Below are 22,663 nucleotides of genomic sequence, written 5' to 3' on the forward strand. Positions count from 1 at the left end.
GTATGTAAAGGAAGGAGTGTCAGGTTACTCATGGGTCGCTACGAGAAAATTTATGACCAATCACCAAAAATGACGGCCACAGGGTCAGGCAACAAAATGTGGAGCTGCGCACAGGAGACACACCATCAGCATGTGTTCACGTCCCGTTGTGGGGAGCAACCTGCACAAATACATACACAACCAGGGACTTCATGCACAATTGATATTATTAGCCATGAAGAACTGCATGCATGTTGCCGAAGTACACATACACAGATGCTCAATATTTGACAAGTATGCCATAGATGACGCATGCAAACTGGCAAGAGAGCTGCAGTGACAGAGATGAGGCACTTTGGATTGAGCTGAACACCTTTATTCCACATACACACACAAAGGGAAATGTATCCATGTGAACAGACTCACAGGTCAGTTGACAGAACATGTGGGACATACACTGAACCCCCCTTCACGACACGGATGATGTCAATCCCAATGAACTGGCACACAAGTTAAGGGGATGAGCCAAACACATCCTGCTGCACACGGAGAGGCTGCAATTCCCCATAGAGCCTGTTGTTGTGATGTCCCACACTATATCCACCCGTAGCATCGGCAATGTTTCAAAGGCAAGGTTTACGCACATTGATGCCTTCATCAGATTCGACACTCCACTACAGATGACTGTCAAGAAGGGTGACTATATATCGAGGAGGAGCCTAGCGCGCATCCAAGATGGTCGCGTGAGCACAGGGCTCCCCGGACCCTCTCTGCTCCTCGGAATTTATCCTGAGAATATCCTGACGTGGCTTATGGAATCTGGGAGATAAAGACCAGCTGAGCGTATATCTCTTTTCAAAACTCAAATCGGACCTGGGAATCCTGAGTTGTCGTCGTCGGAACTTTTGGGACCCACCCGACGGAGGTGACCGGGGTGAAGGTGACCCGAGGGACCGGGCTGCAATTGAACAACAGCGGCTGCAGCGCGGTGCCAGCTGCCGATCCACCACTTTCGGTTTCGGTTTTGCACTTCAGGAGACCGGCAGGGAGGTGCGCTCGGGGTGGAGAGGTGCTTCCTGGGCCTCTGCATGAGGTTTTCTTTCATCTGCCACTAGAGCGCCTATCGCCTCGGACCCCCTATACCGACATTTTGTGGTCTTCTTGCTGGTGCCTTACACCTCTTGATTGGAGGTCCCCTCGGGTGACCGTGTTCACATGGGGGGCAAAGGGGGTCCCGAGGGCCGCAAGACCAAGGCTTCCCTCCGCGGGGGGGCAGTCCAGAGCAATAACATGGACCGCTACACCCAGGGCAGGGGGCCCTCTGGCGCTGCTGGCCTCCCCTCGGATACTGCGGAAGGAGGCGCGACCGCCACTACGGAATTATCCTTGCAGGACATTATGGGCGCCATTGATGGCATCAGGGAAACCATCGCGACGCAATATGAGGCCCTGGCCCGTAAGATTGACACTGTCGCGATCGATGTCACCCTGATCCGGTCCGACCTCTCCAAAACTAACGAGAAGGTCCAGGCTCTCGACGCACGGACCTCCACCCTCGGTGCGGATGTGTCGGATCTGCGGGCCGCGCTTGGAGACATCAGGGTGGTTAACGACCATATGGCCCGGCGGCTTGAGGACTTCGAGGGACGGGCCCGACGCAACAACATCCGCGTCATAGGTGTACCGGAGTCCTCTGACGGCCGCCCGGTTGACCTCGTGGTCGAGGAACTTATCCTGAAACAGTTGTCCTCGGCTGGCCTAAGTAAGTTCTTTGCCGTGGAGCGGGCCCATCGAGTTCCGGGCGGTCGGCCACGGCCGGGGGCCCCCCCGAGGCCTATCGTGGCCAAACTGTTCTATTACAGGGACCGCGACGCTATTCTGCAGGCCTCACAGACCCACGGCCCGGTTCGTCATGAGAACTCGACCATCAATTTTTACCCGGACTTCACGCAACTGGTCCAGAAACAACGGATGGGATTCCAAGGGGTGAAGCGTCGTCTCCGTGAGCTGGGCCTAAAGTATTCGATGCTCTACCCTGCAAAACTCCGAGTGGAACATGGGGATCGGACAGCCTTTTTTGACTCTCCTGTGGCTGCAAGTGACTGGCTGGACTCTCTGCCGGACGGAGGTGGCCGTCCCGGACCCTCTGCGGGCACCGCAGGTGATGGGTCCCCTTTAGAATGACTTTTGGTCCTTGATTTTGCCTTTTTGCACTGTACAGTCGGGTCTTATTTCATTTGCATATTGTGTTTTACCAGGACCAGTGAGGGGGGCGGGCGGGGACGGGTCCCTTACCTCCTCTGGGTTCTTTTCGTAGAATGGGGTTAGTGGGGCGACAGGCACACTGCAAGTTGGGGGGGTTTTTTGGCCCGCAGGGGTGCAGGGTGGGGGGAGTTGGTCCTGGGGTGGGGTTGGGGGGGAGGAGGGTTTGTTTTGCTGTGTGTTTTTTGTTTACAGGGCGAGGTACTGATTTTTGTCCACATTTGGGAACTGTGCTGCAGGCGGGGGGACCCTTGATCTATTGGGGGGGATGGGGGGGGACGGGTTGAGGCTTATGTCATGGAACGTCAATGGGTTGGGGGACCGTATCAAGCGGGGTGTAGTACTGCAATATTTGCGTCGTTTGACTCCTGATGTGGTGTTTCTCCAGGAGACGCATCTGGTTGGCAATGTTTGTCATGCAATGAACAGGGGGGGATACCGCCTCGTGGCCCATTCTGGTTTCACAACTGGTTCCAGGGGGGTGGGCATTCTGCTGCGAACCTCACTTCCGGTGGAGATCACTAAGATAGTCTCGGATGACAGAGGGCGCTATGTGTGTTTGATTGGGAGGTGGGAGGGGCAGCCCCTTGCCCTGGTTTCAGTTTACGTCCCCCCGGGCCTCCAGAACTCCACCTTCACTGACTTGGGTCGAATGCTGCTTGACCTTCCGGACAGCCTCCTGCTCATGGGCGGGGACTTTAATTCTGTGGTTTCGGGTGAACTGGATCGTCACCCACCAAGGACCCTCCCCGCTGCCCAGGCATGGCTGGGTGGGATGCTGGAGACCTTCGGCCTGGTGGATAGTTGGAGATTAATGCATCCGACCCAATGTCAATTCACCTTTCACTCGGGGGCGCATGGGAGTCTCTCTAGGTTAGACTACTTCCTTATGCCCGCGGCGCAGACTGGTCGGATTCGAGAGGTCAGGCACCTGGCGCGGGGTATCTCCGACCATTCTCCGCTGTGGCTTGTTTTTGACACCGGGCCGCGGTCTGCGGGGCGGATCGCTCCCATTAACCCATGGTACCTGCGAGACCCTACGACTCGTGACAGCCTGGTTAAGGCCATGGACCAATACTTCCTGGATAACGAGGGGTCGGTGTCTTCTGCAATGTCCCTGTGGGAAGCCTTTAAAACCGTGATCCGCGGACACGCCCTTTCCCAGATAGTGGTGGCTAAGAGGGTCAAGAGTGAGGCAGTGGTGAGGCTGGAGACTGACATCTTGGGGCTGGAGTCGGCCTTGGAGGCGAATGTTACTCCGGACGGGCTCCATGCCCTCAGCCTGAAACAGTTTGAATATAGGTCCCTGGTCACTGACGCGGCCAAAACTATGTATAGGGAGCAGCAGGGTCGACTGTACGATGCCGGGGACAAGGCGGGAAAGTTGATCGCGTGGCTGGACAGGAAGGAGAGAGTGAATCGTGTGGTCCCGGAGTTGCGTGCTGCGGATGGTGTGTGTGTGACGGAGCCTGACGAGATTGTGGAATGTTTTGCCGACCACCTCCGGGCTGTGTACTCCCCAGTGACTGACAGGGATGAGGACGACTCTCGCCTTCTACTGAGGGATATCGCCTTGCCCTGCCTGTCCGTTGAGGACCGTGAGCGGCTGGACGCCCCCTTGTCGGTGGATGAAATAGCGACCGCGATCCGCTCCCTTCGCTCGGGCAAGGCTATGGGTCCCAACGGTCTGCCCATTGAGCTATATAAATTGCGCCCTGACAAGCTTGCGCCTTTCCTCAGTCGCATGTTCCGTGAGTCTCTGGCGGCGGGTTCCCTCCCGGCCGATCAGCGTTTGGCCACGATAGTCGTTATCCCCAAGGAGGACAAGCCGCGAGATCGCTGTACTTCTTACCGGCCTATTTCACTGCTAAATGCGGAGCCTAAGATCCTGGCGAAAGTCCTTGCCAATCGTCTGTTGAGCGTCGTGTGCGATCTGATTCATCCGGACCAATGCGGATTCATCCCGCATCGTAACACCGCTCTTAACTTGCGGCGTCTTCATGGCGCCCTTGCCAGGGCGGAGCTCCTCTCCGAACCGGCCGTGCTGGTTTCTTTGGATGCCACGATGGCTTTTGACACCATCGAGTGGCCATTCCTCTGGGCTGTCTTGGCTAAATTTGGCTTTGGGGAAGGATTTATTGGCTGGGTGAAGCTTCTGTACACGGGACCCATGGCTCAGGTGGTGGTGAACGGGCGGGTCTCTCGGCCCTTTGCCCTCGGCAGGGGCACGAGGCAGGGATGCCCGTTGTCCCCTTTGCTCTTCGCTCTCGCCCTGGAGCCACTCGCGGCTTGGCTCCGCTGGGAGCCCTCGCTTCGAGGGATCCGGTGGGCCCCGGGCTTTGAAGATCGGGTTTCGCTGTATGCGGACGATATTCTCCTATATCTCACCTCACCGCGGCAGTCGCTCAACGTCCTCTTTGACGTTCTGACTTCCTTTGGGAGTAATTCGGGTCTCACGATCAATTGGTCTAAATCCTGCGTCTATCCGATCTCCGGTGGTCCTCCACTCCTACCGCCTCGGCTTCCGATCCAGGTATCACTGAGCGGCTTTAAGTACCTGGGGATATACGTTTCGCTGGACCCGGTGGCTCGCTATGAGCTGAATCTCCTGCGTCCGCTTCGGCGATTGCGAGAGGATACGGCCCGGTGGTGCAGGCTGCCCCTGTCCCCGCTGGGTCGGGCCGCGCTGTTCAAAATGATGTCCCTTCCCAGGTTCCTCTATGCACTCCAGAATTCCTTCGACGTCATCCCAGTGGCCTACTTTCGGGAGGTAGAGAGCCTGCAGAGGAGACTGGTGTGGGACGGGCGGGCGCGTATTGCTCTTGCTAAGCTTACTCTCCCCTGGTATGACGGGGGCATCGCGCTTCCCGACATTCGCAGGTATTATTGGGCCGCGCAGCTTTCGGCCATCAACCATGCCACGTATGCGCCTGGCCTGAACCCGGCGTATGAGATGGACAAGTTCCTGCTTCCCGGCGGGGACTATAACAGGGCGCTGTACTCCCGCTCGGCTGGCCGGACCCTTACGGGTCCTACTAAGATCGCTGTGCGGACCTGGAGGACCGCCACTGCGGCCACGGGCTGGGGTGAGCGACTGACATGTGCTACTCCTTTGTTTGCCTCCGATCGCCTGGGGAGCCTCTGGACTACGAAGGGGTTTGACCAGTGGGACACGATTGGTATCAGCAAAGTGGGAGACCTGTGGCATAAGGGCGCGGTTAAGACTTTCGCGGCTCTTCAGGCCGAATATGAGCTTACGGACAGGGAGTTCTTCCGCTATGCCCAGGTTCGACACGCCCTGCTCTCGGTCTTTGGAGAGGGGACCACGATCCCGGTTTCCTCGCCCCTCGAGGACCGCATACTTGACGGACATGTCCCGGACAGCACTATTTCTTTAATTTATAAGAAACTGATTAATCATCGGGCTGACCTCTTGGTGCGCCTTCGGGAGGCTTGGACGGGGGATGGGGTGGAATTGGACGACGAGGACTGGCAGTCTGCACTGTCGTCCCCCAAAGAGGTCGCCATTCCAGCCCGTCTCCGGTTGGTACAGCTTAAGATTCTTCACCGGGTGTATGTGACGGGTCCTCGCTTGGTCTCGATGGGATATTCCGACGATGGGCTCTGTAAACGGGGTTGTGGGCTCAGTGCCACCTTTCTCCATATCCTGTGGGAGTGCCGCGAGGTGGCGGACTACTGGCGCCGGGTACATACGGTTATGGGACAGGTCACTGGGGTTGTGCTGCTGCCGGAGGTGCGTCGCTGTGTCCTGAATGTGTGGGAGCCCAATGATTATAGCGCGGCTCAGACTCGGTGGGCGGCCCTGGGGAACATGATTGCCAAGAGAGATATAGCGCAGCTTTGGGGTGCCCAGCGGCCGCCCACCGTGTCAGTATGGAAGGAGAATATGGACTGGTGTATGTTCAGGGAGAAGACTGTGTATGTTGCCCGTGGTAAGCCGGGGGCATGGGGCAGAATCTGGGGGCAATGGAATGCTTATCGCGGGGGTATCTGTACGCCCCCCCTGGCGGACACCGATATCGCCATGTCCCCCTGACCCTTGACGGTTCCGGGCACCTTTTGGAATGACTACATATGGACGTTCAGTTCCCTTGGCCCCCCCCCCCCCCCGTCCCCAGCCTCCCGGTACTCCTTCCTTTCGTGTGCTGCTTAATGGTCTGACCTGGAGTTCCCCGGAGGAAGCCTGACCTGCGCCGTTTGTCTTTATGCCTCGCCTTTTGTTTTTCTTTTAGTTTTCTGTGTTTGTTTGATCTAAGTCTCCTGTGCCTCTAGAACTATCCGGACTCACTACGGGGCCGACCCCCGGGAACCGACTGCAGCTTTGATAAATGTATATTTCATTCTGTACTTAGCGGCCGGCCCTGGTGGTTGTAGGCCCGTGCTTGTAATCGAATTATTGTTCAATAAAAACTTTTAAAAAAAAAAAAAAAAAAAAAAAAAAAAAAAAAGAAGGGTGACTATCATGTCATGGGAGTGATGCTACATGTTATATGCTCCATGGTGAGAAGACATGTATGCATGGTGCCACAACATGCACAGAAGCAGGCCCACACATTCCAAACCCGTAACACCACCAAAAAGCCTTGCTGCAATCCTTACCCAAACTGACATTTCCACATGTCCATGCTTGTAACGCTGATTCAGAACACGTTGCAATCCTCATGAGGAATGGCAGGAGGACAACGATGACACGAGCAGACAACATGCGCAAAAACCTGGGAATGACAGACACACAAGAAGTCACCTGAAACAATTCTCGCCGCACACATGGACATTTACAAAACATGAACAATGTTGGACATATGTAAATTTCAAAGAAAGTCTCTCCGCAAAACTGTGTGGCATGACATCATCACTAGAGTGACACATCAGAACACACATCAAAGTCACTTTGCATTCAGTCAGCTGGACACACACATTGCAACACATGCCACTCAATGCTACAAGCTTGCACAATCATACCCAGTGACTCACCATTATGAGAAGAGGTTGCGTATGAGCTGACTCCGGATATCATCCTCCTCCTCATCACTAGCCTTGTGAGCAAGCCCTTGATCCTCCACGGGCGGATGTTCCTGCTCATCCGGATCCAGGATGAGTGGCACTGCCTTCTCAACTGCCATGTTGTGCAGCATGCAGCACACGAGGAAGATTTGGCAGACCTTCTCCGGGGCATAAGGGATTGACCCGCCTGTCTTGTCCAGGCACCGGAATCGGCTCTTCAGGAGTCCAAACGTCCTCTCAATCACTTGCCTGGTCTGCCTGTGTGCATTGTTGTACCGGTGATCTGCAGCTGTTCTTACGTTGCGGAGAGGTGTCAGCAACCATGGCATGTTGGGATAATCCAGAGTCCCCTACATGGAAACATCATGTTAAAAAGTGGGTCAGGAGATGCCGTAAGAGCCAAAGATACCGCAACACACAGGACAAACAGAGTATACCCACCAACAAGACATGCTCGTTTGTTGTGCAGCCGCAGCATCATTTGTGGCACCCTGCTACGCCTCATGATGTAGGCATCGTGTGCTGATCCTGGAAAACGTGCACAGACATGGCAAATCAGCATGTTAGCAAGACACACCACAAGGGCATTTATCGAGTGGTAATGTTTTCTATTGCGATAGGCTTGTTCCTGTGCCTGTGGTGGTACCAAAGCCACATGTGTACCATCAATGAACCCAATTACATGGGGCATCCCTCCCAGGGCATAGAAATCACCCTTGACATCTGTCAACTCCTCAGGAATAGGAAATTGGATGAATTCATCAAGGTGCTCCAACATGGCTGCTAAAACATCACGCAGGACAAGGCTGAACATTGTCTGTGACATGCCACCAACATCAGCTATGGTGAATTGAAACGTCCCTGTGGCAAAAGAAGGTAGGGCTGCCATCACCTTCTTCTTGGGGTCAGTGCAGTAGGATACCTGTGTCGCGGTTGCAGGTGTGGTGCCAGCTTGTCTGTCAAGTCCTCAATCAACTTGCGAGTGAATCTGTAACGGCGGATGCAGGCACGTTCCCTCATGGCACCCAAGTCTGGCATTGTTCTTGGGACAGGCTGTACCCTGCAAAACATTGTTTGTAAGAATGAAGATTGAGAGTCTGCCAATATCAATGTCAATGAACATAGCACATGCTACACTGCTAATACACATCAGGTAACTATGGAGTCGGGTGTGTGCAATACATACAGAACACATATGCCAGCTTGCTGGCACTCCTACAAAAAGCCAGATACACCTGTTGATTGTCAAGTCTAGATGACATGCCCTGAAATGAGTTGGTGGCCAGTTTGAGTGAAGAGCCACAGATATCACTGGAGTGACACACAACCACATAGCTGCATTGGAAGGATGTCATCTCATCCACACAGCTGACTGCAAGGCACACGCACAGGTCACATGGAATGTCAAATGTACATATCAAACACATTGCGATGAAGGGGTACACGTGACAAGAGAAAGACACAGCCATTGAGACAACGCAGACATGTATGACTGGGAAAATATGATGTCCAATGCACACAGACCCTACAGCGGTGGGAATCCACATGTGGCATGGTGTGCGTAGATGTGTTCCATGCCCATCTCCACACAGACCCATGTTGGATGCACCAACAGCAGATGCAGTTGATGGAACACTGACATCAAGATCATGGGAACACATGACACACACCTGACATAGTCACAAAGGGGCACGCTGATCGTGACATGTCAGTTGATAGAGTGTCCCTGTCCCTGGCATCAGGAGACAGGTGCGGGTGTCGATGACTGTGCCATCCCACTGCTGCTGTGCATGACACAGTTGGACTACAGACACACATGTGGCAAGTGTCAAGGTGATGTGTGCCACATAGTGCCCCATCACACATGACATGTGTCCACAGGTCATCACAACTCAATTGTGCAACTAGATGAGATGACCTGTGCAATATCACTGGCTGCCACACCTAGGGCCTGCACATGACAGTATGCAATGACAACTACTTGATGGACATCCTTGTGCGAATCGTAGCCCTCCATTCCTGGCATGTGTGCGCCTGTATTACCATTGTAAGCGTGTGAAATGCGTACCCGTACGTGTGAACTAGTGCGTACCTGTACGTGTCAAACGCACTTTACTACTAGTGCGTACTCGAACGTGTGAACTAGTGCGTACCCGTACATGTCAATCACACTTTACTACTAGTGCGTACCCATACGTGTGAACTACTGCGTACCCGTATGTGTCAAACGCACTTTACTACTAGTGCGTACCCGTACGTGAACTAGTGCGTACCCGTATGTGTCAATCGCACTTTACTACTAGTGCGTACCCGTACTTTGTTTCACCATTGTACTTGTGCCGTAGGGGTACGTGTGAAACGCACCGTACACCTGCTATCATCGCATGTGTACGCTTCGTTTCACCATTGTACTTGTGCCGTAGGGGTACGTGTGAAACGCACAGTACACCCGCTATCATCGCGTGTGTACGCTGCGTTTCACCATTGTACTTGTGCCGTAAGGGTATGTGTGAAACGCACCGTACACCCGCTATCATCGCGTGTGTACGCTTCGTTTCACCATTGTACTTGTGCCGTAGGGGTACGTGTGAAACGCACAGTACCTGTGTGTGGATTTCAAAATTACATAGGGGACACATAAGGGACAAGTATTAGGCCCTAAATGCATGCTGGTTGTCATGGAGACAGAGTATTCAGTTGAAAAGTGTTGATCATGTGTCCTGGAACAGTCAGTTGGCCACAAAATACAATGTTGCAAAGTGGTTGTTGACTTGACATGATGCTCAAAATTTGAACGATGCAAATGCTGTCATTGGTGTATGTTTAAAGTCATTGGTGTATGTTTAAAGAGATTGGAGTAACTGTAGGATGCGAATGAGTCTGACCAATCACTATGTACTCCTCTAAATGAATGCCTCTCAGCAAGACAGATATAAGGCAGCCAGAACCCATGAGAGGGCACTTGCCTGCACAACTTTCCAGTCGACCGCACTGCTGCTGTCTCTGCTTCCTCTGGACCATGTCACGTACTGGGGAGAGGGCCCAGCTATTTACCCAGGAGGAGAATGAGGCCTTGCTGGACTGCCTCCTCCCACAGTACACCAAGCTGTATGGGAGACCAGGGGAACAGGTGAGTGTTGAGTCCACTACCTTTGCCTATGCACCTGTTGTGTGACTGTCAATATTGTGTCCAGGTGGGACAGACATGCAATGTTGTTTAGAGTGGGACCCAGGGGGGGGACATGCTGATGTCTCTCATGCAGAGCATGATGTAGTTCCTGTGTGCACTCCTCACTTGCATTGTGCTTACTGTGACTTTCACTGCATAGTGCATGACACTTTCAGCCTGGCAAATCGTTGGTGGCTTTTTTTCCTATTGTCCTGAGGTGATTCAGTGGTCCCCCCGGTGTGACAGGTGACTGTACCCACAGATGTGTATGAGTTGAGTGGACCTGTGGTGAGAGTTTCCAAATGATGTGTACGACCTCATGGACATTGATGTGTGTGAATGTTCCTTGTCATGTGGGTGAGTGTCTATGTGAAGTGTTGCACCACAGCTGCATGGCGGAGGCAACAGATCAACCCATCTGATGTGACAAGTAAGCCGTGCTGTGTGTCTGACTTGCGGAGCTAGCATGACACCTGTGACAACCCACTGGCAAGTGGCACATGTGCAGAGTGAGGGTTGTATCCGCTGTTGTCAATGACAGGCGAGTGATCTGTGCTTGGGTGTGTCTGTCTAGTATGCTGATGGTGCGTCAGTGGAGTGGGACATGTGACTGCTTGGCACGTGCTGGCCTTCAGCCTGCTGTTGCATGTCCTGCACAGTGTGTGGCATGATCAGTGAGTGTGTCGCACCCCTCATGCCAACCTGTTGACTTTCAATGCCATGTAGTGCATTGGGGCTTGCACACAGGCCAATTTCTTATTGTGTATGATGTAATTCCTGTCTGCATCCTATGCCCTGTTCAACATTTCAATGATGTTCAAATGTGTGTCTCTGGGACATGGAGCAGGTGTATTGATGTTGTGTCACTTTGTCATCCTGACAGGTAACTGCCTACGAGAAGGGGGTGATCTGGAAAAACATCATCAGGGCCGTGAGATCTGAGGGGGAGCATAGTCGGCAGCTGCCACAGGTCCGCAAGAGGTGGCAGGACATCCGGTGCTGGACCCGGCGGATCGCCCGGGTCCAGCTGGGGCTCGACAGTCCTCGCCCCCACGGCGGCCGCCGACGCCTGACCCCCCACATGAAACGTGTCCTGGCGGTGGTATTCCCTGAGCTCGATAGGCAGTTACAGGAGAGACTGCAGCAAGGAGGGGGTAGGTACATGGCTGTTTGTCGTGTTATGTGTCGCCAGCTTTTGGAAGTGCTCTGTAGCCTGCATACACTCCCAGAGTTTATATGTGCAGTGCATTTTCGGTTCCCCAATGTCACCTGGTGCTCTTTTTCATCCCTTCCCCTCTTTGACATGTGTCCCATGGTCTGTGTGTAATCACATTTGCACATGGTCATCTAGGGTGCCAGTAAATCTAAGTGCACATTGCTTTCTGCATCATGTGGGAGGGTGGTCTGTGACTTGTGTTGGTACCTTGCCTGTGCCATGACCTGTTCACTATGTTGGGGGTCCATATTTGTTGTCATTGGTGCTGATTCTCAACATAGGAGTGTGAGCTTTCAACTAAACACCCTTGCAGCATGCATGACCAATGTTGTGGCCTCAGACATGATGTGCATGAGTGGGAGATATGCATATTGCCATGACGGTTGAACATGGTACAGTCAGCTCATTCCAGGACCACGGAGCAGTGTGCCCACTACAGTCTCCTGAGACACCCTGGCCTCCTAATCATGTGTGTCATACTACACTGTGCACATTCTCTGTGGGTTCAGCATAGGTCTGCCTCTGTGGCAAATTTTCCCTGGCCTAGTTAGTATTTTGCAAATGTGTGCTACATGTGTCCACTGGACAGGGATACACCATTTTGCGTGTGCATACTCACACTGGGCAGTGCCTGTGTGGCTATTCACAAGAATCTGTTGATGGTTGTTTGTCACAAATATGTGTTGCCAGCCCCAAGAGGTGATGTTGTGGAAATGAAGCTATTTTTCCAGCACAGTTATTGTAACCCTGAATAAGAGGTGTCACTTCTTGATCTGTATCAATCACATTGACTCAGGCATGGGGTGGGGTGTGCGGGAGAGGCATACATGTGCAACCCTGATTTTTCATTGCCAGGTCTGACTTGTGTGTGAGACTTGGCTGTACAAAGAATCACCGTGCAGCGCCCCTGTGATGGTGGCCAGTGCTTAATGTTCGTGCTTTGCAGCCTGTGTCAGTTTTTAAAAAACATGATTCCTGCTCATACATTTTTTGCACCTGTGTGTGGTTCAGATGCAACGCAGTTTGGACTTTGTGTGCTGACATCTGTGTGTATATTCTGGCTTGCCATGAGGGTGTCCCCACAGTACAGCTAGGCTTTTTTTCAACCCAATTGTAGGCCCATTAGCTTATGCATTGTCCTGGGTGTGGACATGTGTGCCACTCAAGATGACAGGCAGTAGGTCATCTGTGTAGCCAACTGTGTAATCAGGTGACGGATGGCAAAGTGATAACTGACATAATTCAAGTTGTTAGTAAAAAAATATTGTACCTTGGCACTCACAGCACTTGTCAACAGTTCTTCATGTTTTAAATGTGGAAATTTGATCATTTGTGTTAAGAACACTGATGTGCCTGCATGAAAAAAGTCTCCCAAGGAAGTTCACACCAAACGACATTTCCACTTTCATGGAACACACTGGCACATTTTCTAAGAAGCCACTGTTAGAATTAAATAGTGTTGCAGATTCTCCATATACATGTTCCCACAGTGCTCTTGATTTTGTGAGACTCCTTTGTTGTTGGTGGTACAAACTGACGAGTCTCAAGACATCAAGACCTGCGTGGGCCCATGTATATGTACTTTCTGCAACACCATTTATTTCTAACAGTGGCTTCTTTGAAAAGGTGCCAGCTTCTTCAATGACAGTGTAAATGTACTTTTGTGTGCACTGCCTTGTGCGACATATTTCATGCAGGCACATGAGTGTTCTTTTCACGAAATGGCGAATTGGCACATTCAAAACATGTAGATTTTGTAAAGTATTGTGAGTCCCAAGGTAGCAAAAGTTTTTCGTTTTGTGTTCCAAAGTACTTACAGGTCTCTGAGTGTGGTGGCACCTTGAGTATTGAGGTGTGTCAGTTTACGTTGGGTGCACTACTACTGTTTCTTTCAGGGTAAACAAGAGGTGGCATGACTTCATTGTATTGCTGTGCTCACCGGTTCACAGACACTAGCTTCTCAGTGTATTTCTCATTCAAGTTGTGGCCTTTTGTGTTCTTTTTTTCCTGGTGTCCAAGTGGCATAGTGGGTCTACCAACTGGGCAGTACGGGGCTTACATATGTGCGGAGTTATCTAGCTGTTACTCATGATGCATTGCCTGATATGCACTGTGACCAATTGTTCTTGTGCTCATGTGTCAGATGTATACAGGTGACTGATGCATTTCGGTTTCTTCTCCTTGCCCACAGCATCATCATCCGCAACCGAGGGAGACACCTGCATGGACCTGGAGGAGGGACCCAGCGACAGTGCCACCAGTGCTGTGGATTCAGAAGGACCCAGTGGCACGGAGGGCGAGGGGAGTCAGTCGGAGGACCTGTCTGGAGGCGAGAGCAGCTACGACGCCGACGGATCCGAGGCTGACATCCTTGAGGAGGCGGAGGCTGCAACACCAACTGGCAGCATCTCCACATCTGTCCCCGCCTCCTCCATTACCATCTCCGCCCACCCAGTTGCTCCCGTCCCTTCTGTCTGTGCAGAGGCCTACCATGTCTCCTTCTGCCCAGGCACCGCACCCCCTGCCCCTGTCACCCCTGCTGCCCTCAGTGGAGTCTGTGGAAATACTGCGGCAGTTGCAGGTTGGGCAGGCATCGGTGCTGAATGTCCTCCATGGACACACTCAACTGCTCACACAGATGGTATCGTTCATGGAGGGCATGTCAGCAACGATGTCTGACCAACACAGGTTTCTGCGGTCCATGGACTCTTCCCTGACGGCAGCAGTTTCTCTCCTGCAGCGCTCCGTCCCCCCCTCTACCCCGGACCCATCCACACTGCCCTCTCCAATGCCTGCCCAATGCACACCCAGTGAGTCACGGGCACGCACCCCACCAGACACATCCAGCACACCCCCAAGTAAGGCACAGCGCACACCTCCTGGCACGCACACTTAGGGGGATGGAGGCACACCCACAGGGTCTGGGCGCAGACGACATACACGCAGCCACAGTCGCAGTCCGCAGTCCTCACAACCCTGTTCCTCCAAGACCACTCCCCTTAGCTCCCCTGCCAAACTCTCACCCAAGGAAATCTATATGGGTGGGCTGGACCTCGCCCCCACTGAGCCACTACCCCACAAGCGGGCAAGGAAGTCCCCGGGCACGGGAGTTGAGTCCCCCACCATGTCCACCCCCTCCCCCAAGAGCACTGCGCCCCATCCCTCACCCACCACACCCTCTGTTGACCCTGGGGAATCCTCAGGTGCAGGGGTTCGGATGGAGGCACTGGCAGCGGTGTGCAGTGCCGAGCTCGCATCCACCTTCGGTGCTGTGGTGGAGACATCCCCCCCTGCACCCGCAACACCTACCATTCCCCCTCCTCTCCCTGCGGTGCCTGGTACTGCCACTGATGATGCCCCCCCGGTCGACAAACCTTGAGGTTCCTTTGTGCAGGCAAGGTAGGGGTGGACACGGTCCCCTACGTCCACCCTTGGACTTGAGAAATGGACTGACCATTGGCCTTTGTACATAGTCTCTTTTTAATTAATTGTTTTTTGGTGCTGAATAAAGCCTTTTCTTTTACTTTCAACACTATTGCATTTCAGGTACTTGATGTTGGTGATGGGGCTCCTAGAGTTGGTGTTCTGGTAATGTGTTAGGGTTCTGAGAAATGTTTTTGTATGATGGTCATGAGGTGGACCATGATATCTGTGTGCCATCACAATGTCTCTGCAAAGAATCATTGGTAGTGTGTGTTCTTTTTGTTTGGAGACATTGTCCCAAGGAGTGTTCCTTCCTCTGTGGCACCTGACATCTTCCCTGCAAACAGTTGCACAATTGTTGTGCTGACCTGTGTCAACATTTCCTTTGTTGGTGAGGGATACCTTCAACAATGGCCATGCCTGCTCACCGATGTCTCCTGCTGAATCGTCTGTGCCATCCTTGCTAGTCCCTGTGCGTGTCTTTTGGGTATGTAGGAATGCCTTCAGGGACAAATTGGCCCTTTTCAGCACTATGCATGTGTGTAATCATGGCCTACCACACAAATTGTACTTGTTATGCAGGGTATTTGGGCACCTGATTCACAATTGTGGGCATTGTATCTAGTGAAATAGAACCCTATTGCTTCCATGAGAGACAACATCTTGATGGCTGGACCAGCACCTGAACATTCCTATCACTCCTGGGATGTGCGTGACAGGGTGTGTTCCCTTTGTCTATCTTAGTTTTGTATGCAGTTACATGACTATACAGTCTGTTGGCATGAAATCAGGGTGTGTACTGTGCTGCATCCGCCATGGGGGGGTATGCATGTGTTAAATTTTCCTCACACCCCCATGTGGTGTGTCATGCAGTGTGTGAAAGACATCCATCCTCCTGGGAGTGGGACACTGCTGTCAGTGATGTGTTGTAATAGCACTAAAATCATAGTCCAAAGTTAGGGATGCGTCCATACCACCATGTAGGTGTGGTCATCTGATAATGATGTACACCCCCCCAAATCTCTGTCCACTGCTGGGAGTCCTCTGCACCCACCCCTCATATCTCTGTCCACTGCTGGGAGTCCTCTGCACCCACCCCTCATATTGTCGGCCACTGCTGGGAGTCCTCTGCACCCACCCCTCATATTGCAGGCCACTGCTGGGGGTCCTCTGCACCCAACCCTCATATGTCTGGACACTGCTGGGAGTCCTCTGCACCCCCCCCTCATATTGCAGGCCACTGCTGGGAGTCCTCTGCACCCACCCCTCATATGTCTGGAAACTGCTGGGAGTCCTCTGCACCCACCCCTCATATTGCAGGCCACTACTGGGAGTCATCTGCAGCCACCCCTCATATGTCTTGACACTGCTGGGAGTCATATGCACCCACCCCTCATATGTCTGGACACTGCTGGTAGTCATATGCACCCACCCCTCATATTGCAGGCCACTGCTGGTAGTCCTCTGCACCCACCCCTCATATTGCAGGCCACTGTTGGTAGTCATATGCAGCCACCCCTCATATGTCTGGACACTGCTGGGAGTCATATGCACCCACCCCTCATATGTCTGGACACTGCTGGTAGTCATATGCACCCACCCCTCATATTGCAGGCCACTGCTGGTAGTCTTCTGCACCCACCCCTCATATTGCAGGCCACTGCTGGTAGTCATATGCACCCACCCCTCATATGTCTGGACACTGCTGGGAGTCCTCTGCACCCACCCCTCATATTGCAGGCCACTGCTGGGAGTCCTCTGTACCCACCCCTCATATTGCAGGCCACTGCTGGGAGTCATATGCACCCACCCCTCATATGTCTGGACACTGCTGGGAGTCCTCTGCACCCACCCCTCATATTGCAGGCCACTGCTGGGAGTCCTCTGCACCCACCCCTCATATGTCTGGACACTGCTGGGAGTCCTCTGCACCCACCCCTCATATTGCAGGCCACTGCTGGGAGTCCTCTGCACCCACCCCTCATATGTCTGGACACTGCTGGGAGTCCTCTGCACCCACCCCTCATATTGCAGGACACTGCTGGGAGTCATATGCACCCACCCCTCATATTGCAGGCCACTGCTGGGAATCCTCTGCACCCACCCCTCATATGTCTGGATACTGCTGGGAGTCCTCTGCACCCACCCCTCATATTGCAGCCCACTACTGGGAGTCATATGCACCCACCCCTCATATTGCAGGCCACTGCTGGTAATCATATGCACCCACCCCCATATCTCTGTCCACTGCTGGTAGTCATATGTACCCACCCCTCATATTGCAGGCCAATGCTGGTAGTCATATGCACCCACCCCTCATATTGCAGGCCACTGCTGGTAGTCATATGCACCCACCCCTCATATGTCTGGACACTGCTGGGAGTCCTCTGCACCCACCCCTCATATTGTAGGCCACTGCTGGGAGTCCTCTGCACCCACCCCTCATATGTCTGGACACTGCTGGGAGTCCTCTGCACCCACCCCTCATATTACAGGCCACTGCTGGTAGTCATATGCACCCACCCCTCATATGTCTGGACACTGCTGGGAGTCCTCCGCACCCACCCACGCACCCCCTTGGAGCAGTACACTGCTGGCCTGGACCTACACACACACCAATATGAAGGTAACATACTGGGCCAGTCCTCTAAGCCCACATTCCTGGCGTGTGTATGCCTCGTATCCCAAATGTACTGGTGCCGTAACGGGGTACGTGTGACACGCACCATACCATGCATTAATTGCGTGTGTACGGTCCGTATCACAGTTCTACTGTGCCTTAGGGGTATGTGTGGTACGCACCGTACCCATGCATTCAATGCGTGTGTACGGTCCGTATCACTGTTCTACTGTGCCGTAGGGGTACGTGTGGTACGCACCATACCCACGCATTCATTGCGTGTGTACGGTCCGTATCACTGTTCTACTGTGCCGTAGGGGTACATGTGGTATGCACCATACCCATGCATTCATTGCGTGTGTATGGTCCGTATCACAGTTCTACTGTGCCATAGGGGTACGTGTGGTACGCACTGTACCCACGCATTCATTGCGTGTGTACGGTCCGTATCACTGTTCTACTGTGCCGTTGGGGTACGTGTGGTACGCACTGTACCCACGCATTAGTTGCGTGTGTACGGTCCGTATCACTGTTCTAATGGTGCCGTAGGAGTATGTGTGCAACGCACCGTACACGTCCACTTCCGTTGTTGCGGTACGCAGGGGTTGCTGGCCACGCCCCCCCAAGTGACCAGAACCTGGTGGTAATGTATGGCCTCCATATTATAGGGTTGGCTTTGAGTATGGGGTTTGTTTCCTGCCCCTCAACCCCACCCTGGCCCCTGGGTGTTGTTCTCACCTTCTGCGGCGTGTGCGTCGGGTGCGGTGCACCAAGTCGTAGGCCAAGAGGACCGGGAGGACACGTACGATGGGGTTCATGGCGTGTACGTCGCGTACCGGGGCTCCGTTGCGTAGCGGTTCGCGTCGGACTCTGCTTTTCCGGCTGTGTTTGACTCCCATAAAAAAAGATCCGTACGGAGTGACTTAGGGACGAATCGTACTTGCTGGGCTGGAAACCGCTGCCTGAATACGTCCAGACGTCGCGTACAGGCTGTTCCGGATCAGAATCGTAGTTTTTTTTTACACGTATGGTCTTTTGTACGATTCGTACGGAAATAGGCTTTCTGTACGAATCGTACTTCCTAGGTTGTAGGGACAGTTTACCGGGTACGAGTCGTACGGAGAAAACGCTCCGTACGACGATTCGTACGGCCTTTTTCCAGGATTGGAATCGGCCCCCTAGTTAGTGAATGTCTGGTCATGTTGAATAGAGGAGACAAGAGTTGGGGGGTGTTGACTGACGTGCTTCAGGGAGCGTTCAGGGTCAAAGTGGTCTGTTTCAGGGCCACTCTGATCAAGTTCTGGTTGTCAAACCGATCCTGGAAATTGGGGTGGCATTTTAGTTAGAACTAATCTCTCTGTCATAAATAATTAGGGACCCGTTTGTCATAAATATGAAACATTGTCAATGTCACTCCGGTCATTGAATCATTTTAAATTAAGCAATAGTTTGTTTCGTAATTTTAGTAATTATTATCTTCCATAGGACTAGTCATTATCTATGAACATTAAGTATTTCAGTTCTGAAATAGACCCAACGCTGGCAAGCCGTAAAGGTTGAGACAAGTGTTAGAAATACAGCTGAAACGGCTTCAACGCATCCAGAACACCTCTGCATGCCTGATCCTCGACATCCCTCGCCACAGCCACATCACACCCCACCTGAGAGACCTACACTGGCTCCTTATTAACAAGAGAATAACCTTCAAACTCCTCACCCACGCACACAAGGCACTCCACAACACCGGACCAACGTACCTCAACAGCTGACTCAGCCTCTACACCCCCTCCCGACAGCTCTGCTCCGCAGACCGCGCCCTCGCCACCGTCCCCCGCATCTGAAGAGTGACTGCCAGCGGCAGATCATTCTCCCACCTCGCCGCCAAGACATGGAACACCCTCCCCATCCGCCTGCGGCATACCAAAGACCTTTTGACCTTCAGAAGACTTCTCAAGACCTGGCTCTTCGAAAAGTAGCAGCTTCCCCACTCCCCCACCAGCGCCTTGAGACTCTCGCGGGTATGTAGTGCGCTTTACAAATACCATGATTGATTGATTCATTGAATGAAATACAAAATATTGTCTTTAAAAGTGGAAACAAAGTAGTGTAACAATACTCACAATGCCAAACAGGAGCAGACACCACGAGCCCTTTCTTGCAGGTTTGACATATCCAGGCCATCAATATTCCACGTGACAAAAATAAGTCCACTGTCATCTTCCTGCTGTGCGTCATTTATACCGCTCTTGGTAATCACTGCATCAGCGTCAGCTTTCAAATCTATGCTGGGGGTGAGGACATATCACACTAATAATTAGCACAAAATAGAACATATCAAGCTTTTTTGTATACACCACAAACATTCAACTCTTATTTGGTTTAATCTCATGCAAGGGAATCGTATATTTAGCATACAGTTCAGAGAAGTCTACTTTCTGCTTTTAAAGAAACAAACAAAAACAACTTTGACAGTAATGTATGCGTTTATGAGAATAGCCAACTATACCATGTTGCAAAGTTGTATAATTATTGGTGTTCAATTGTGTCAAGTGTTGAGGCTTATAGTTTCAAGAAGTCCGATGGGAAAATGTACATGATGCACACATTTGAAACATGCAGGTTACTAGTTAAATGATGGTGGTGGATGAGGCACACACGATCTTCATTACAAATTGAATAAAAATATATGATCTTTGGTCAACTGTTGAGCTGATGACTCGCAAAAGCTTGCAGGGTGCAAATAAAAAGTACCTCAAAGTAACCCAGTATAAGAAGGAAAATTATTCTACCTATTAAAAGTGAAGAATTCAAAATAAGACCTATATAGGATCTGCGCGTTTAGACAACATACACTGTAGGATTGGTGCCAGACTTATTCTGAGCACCCCCACCGAGTATGTTAGCCTGTATACCAGCTAGCTTACAGTGCCACTAGAAACTCCTCTTACCAAGGAGAGAATAGTTCTTGACAACTATCGAACATGACAACCCTGATCCCTCAGGACCGTGGAAACAGTGTACTACTTTTGGATCAGTCACTCATGCTCACTTAGTCTCAGAGAGATACACAAAATAAACGGTAGGGACGTTTTCAATAAGTATTTATTGAACAGTCATTATTCTAGTGTAAAATAGATGTGTTGTAACGATCGTTAGACAGTAGCAGATATAATTAACTAGAAACACCAAGAAAGTAAAAGGATGGCAGATTTATATTATTCTGATATAATCATGAATACAGGCAAGTATATAAAATACACTCCTACGATGCTGCCCTAACTGGATGTACCTAAGTGTACCTAGAATGTATGTAGGTGTGGAGCCAAGAAGCCCTCTAGGATAAAGTCAACCCCCAATGCCTGAAGTAAGAGACTGTGGGACCCCATCCTGGTCTCGGGTTGGACACTCCATAAGGGATGTCAAACCACTGCGAGCTGGAGTGTCTGCATGCAGGGTGCTTCAGCCTCTCGCGTCAGTGTGTCAGCATGGGAGTCCTGATCTCCTCCGTTTGTCTCAGCAAGATGTGATGTTTTTATACCCAAAGGTCTCCCGGGAGTTCTACCTTGCTGTGCGAGTGTTGGACTTAGGATGACGTCGGGAATTACCTTTACACATAGGTATTATGCAGAAAATGAGTCCTGCCGAGTTTCCAAGAAGCCTCATGCATAATGTATGAGTCTGCTACTAGGGAAATCCTGTGTTCTGTGTGCAGTGTTGTATCTAGGTAAAAGGTCAATTCCCCAAGAACTGTTATGTATGTAATGTAGGGGAGAATATAGGTGAAAGTTGAGATGTTACCTGAGCCTATATCGAGGTACCTATAGGGAATATAACAAGACGGCTAAAAATATCATATTAAGAGTTTTTCAAGTCAAATTGCAGGTCCAAGAGAACACTGGCCATCTGAAAAGGAAATCACTTCAAAACAGAAGGGAAAATTGAGGGAAAGGGCCAAGTCATTCTGTCCTAAGCCCCACTTCTTGTTCTGAAACATATAATTACAAAAGTATCAGCAAAGTCAATAGGTCTTGGCTGTGAACTCTAATGGCTTTGCCAATGCTTTGCGTTCTGAGGTAGGCATCCGGTGTGAATGCAGGGGCACCCACAATGGTCATTTCTGAGAAAAATGAAATAGTAATCACAGATGCAAGTGCATGCACTGTGGCCTTGGTTGAAAGTATTTTATCTTATTTTTTACAACTCTAGTTGCTTGCCTATGACGCACGAACATTCATGGTGATCTTCTTTGAAAACCATTTATTTTTACAAGTCCTGTTAACCCCTTCGATGCTCATGACGGAACGGTTCCGTCATGAGCATCGGTTGGGCTGTGCTCATGACGGAACCGTTCCGTCATGAGGACAGCCCCTGGGGGAAGCGCTGGCGCTCCCCCCCTTGCGCATCGATCTTGCCCCCCTTTACGGGGGTGGCAGCGGAAGAGCTTCCGCTGCCACCCCCGAGCCCCCCCACGCTTTCTGATGACGTCAGCGCGCACAGCGCGCGCCGGCGTCATCAGGAAGCGTTGGACGCGCTGGAATCCATTTCTTCCAGCGCGTCCAAGGCAGCAACAGGTAGGTTCCCTTGTCCGGTGGGGGCCGCGGGGGTGATTTCTTTTGTATTGAGGCATCGGGGGAGAGGAAAGAGTATTTCCTCTCCCCCGATGTCTCAATACAGGGCATTCCTGCTCCACGATCGCGCACAGCGTCGCGATCGTGGAGTAGGGATGCCCCACTAGACACCAGGGATTTGTTTTTTTGAATTTGGGAAGCGACCCCTTAGGCAAGGGTCGCTTCCTTGGGGGCAAAATTTTTCGAAGTCTTTTCTGCCCCCCCTGGGGGCAGATCGGTCCGCTTTCTGCGCGTTTCTGCCCCCAGGGGGGGCAGAAAAGCCCACTAGACACCAGGGATGTCGTTTATGTTATGTAGGAAGCGACCCCTTAGGCAAGGGTCGCTTCCTTGGGGGGCCAAAT

General features: G+C 51.9%; 1 protein-coding gene across 1 annotated transcript in view; it reads right to left on the minus strand.

Moving 5' to 3' along the window:
• LOC146822902 (tyrosyl-DNA phosphodiesterase 2-like) overlaps nt 1-22,663 on the minus strand; it is a 243,948-nt gene that overhangs the window by 102,364 nt on the left and 118,921 nt on the right. The window contains exon 4 of the mRNA XM_085606594.1: nt 19,815-19,979. Coding sequence (XP_085462720.1) covers nt 19,815-19,979 — 165 coding nt within the window. The remainder of the gene's footprint in view (nt 1-19,814; nt 19,980-22,663) is intronic.

Source organism: Triturus cristatus, chromosome 5_2 (assembly GCF_964204655.1).
Source record: "Triturus cristatus chromosome 5_2, aTriCri1.1, whole genome shotgun sequence".
NCBI lineage: Eukaryota > Metazoa > Chordata > Amphibia > Caudata > Salamandridae > Triturus > Triturus cristatus.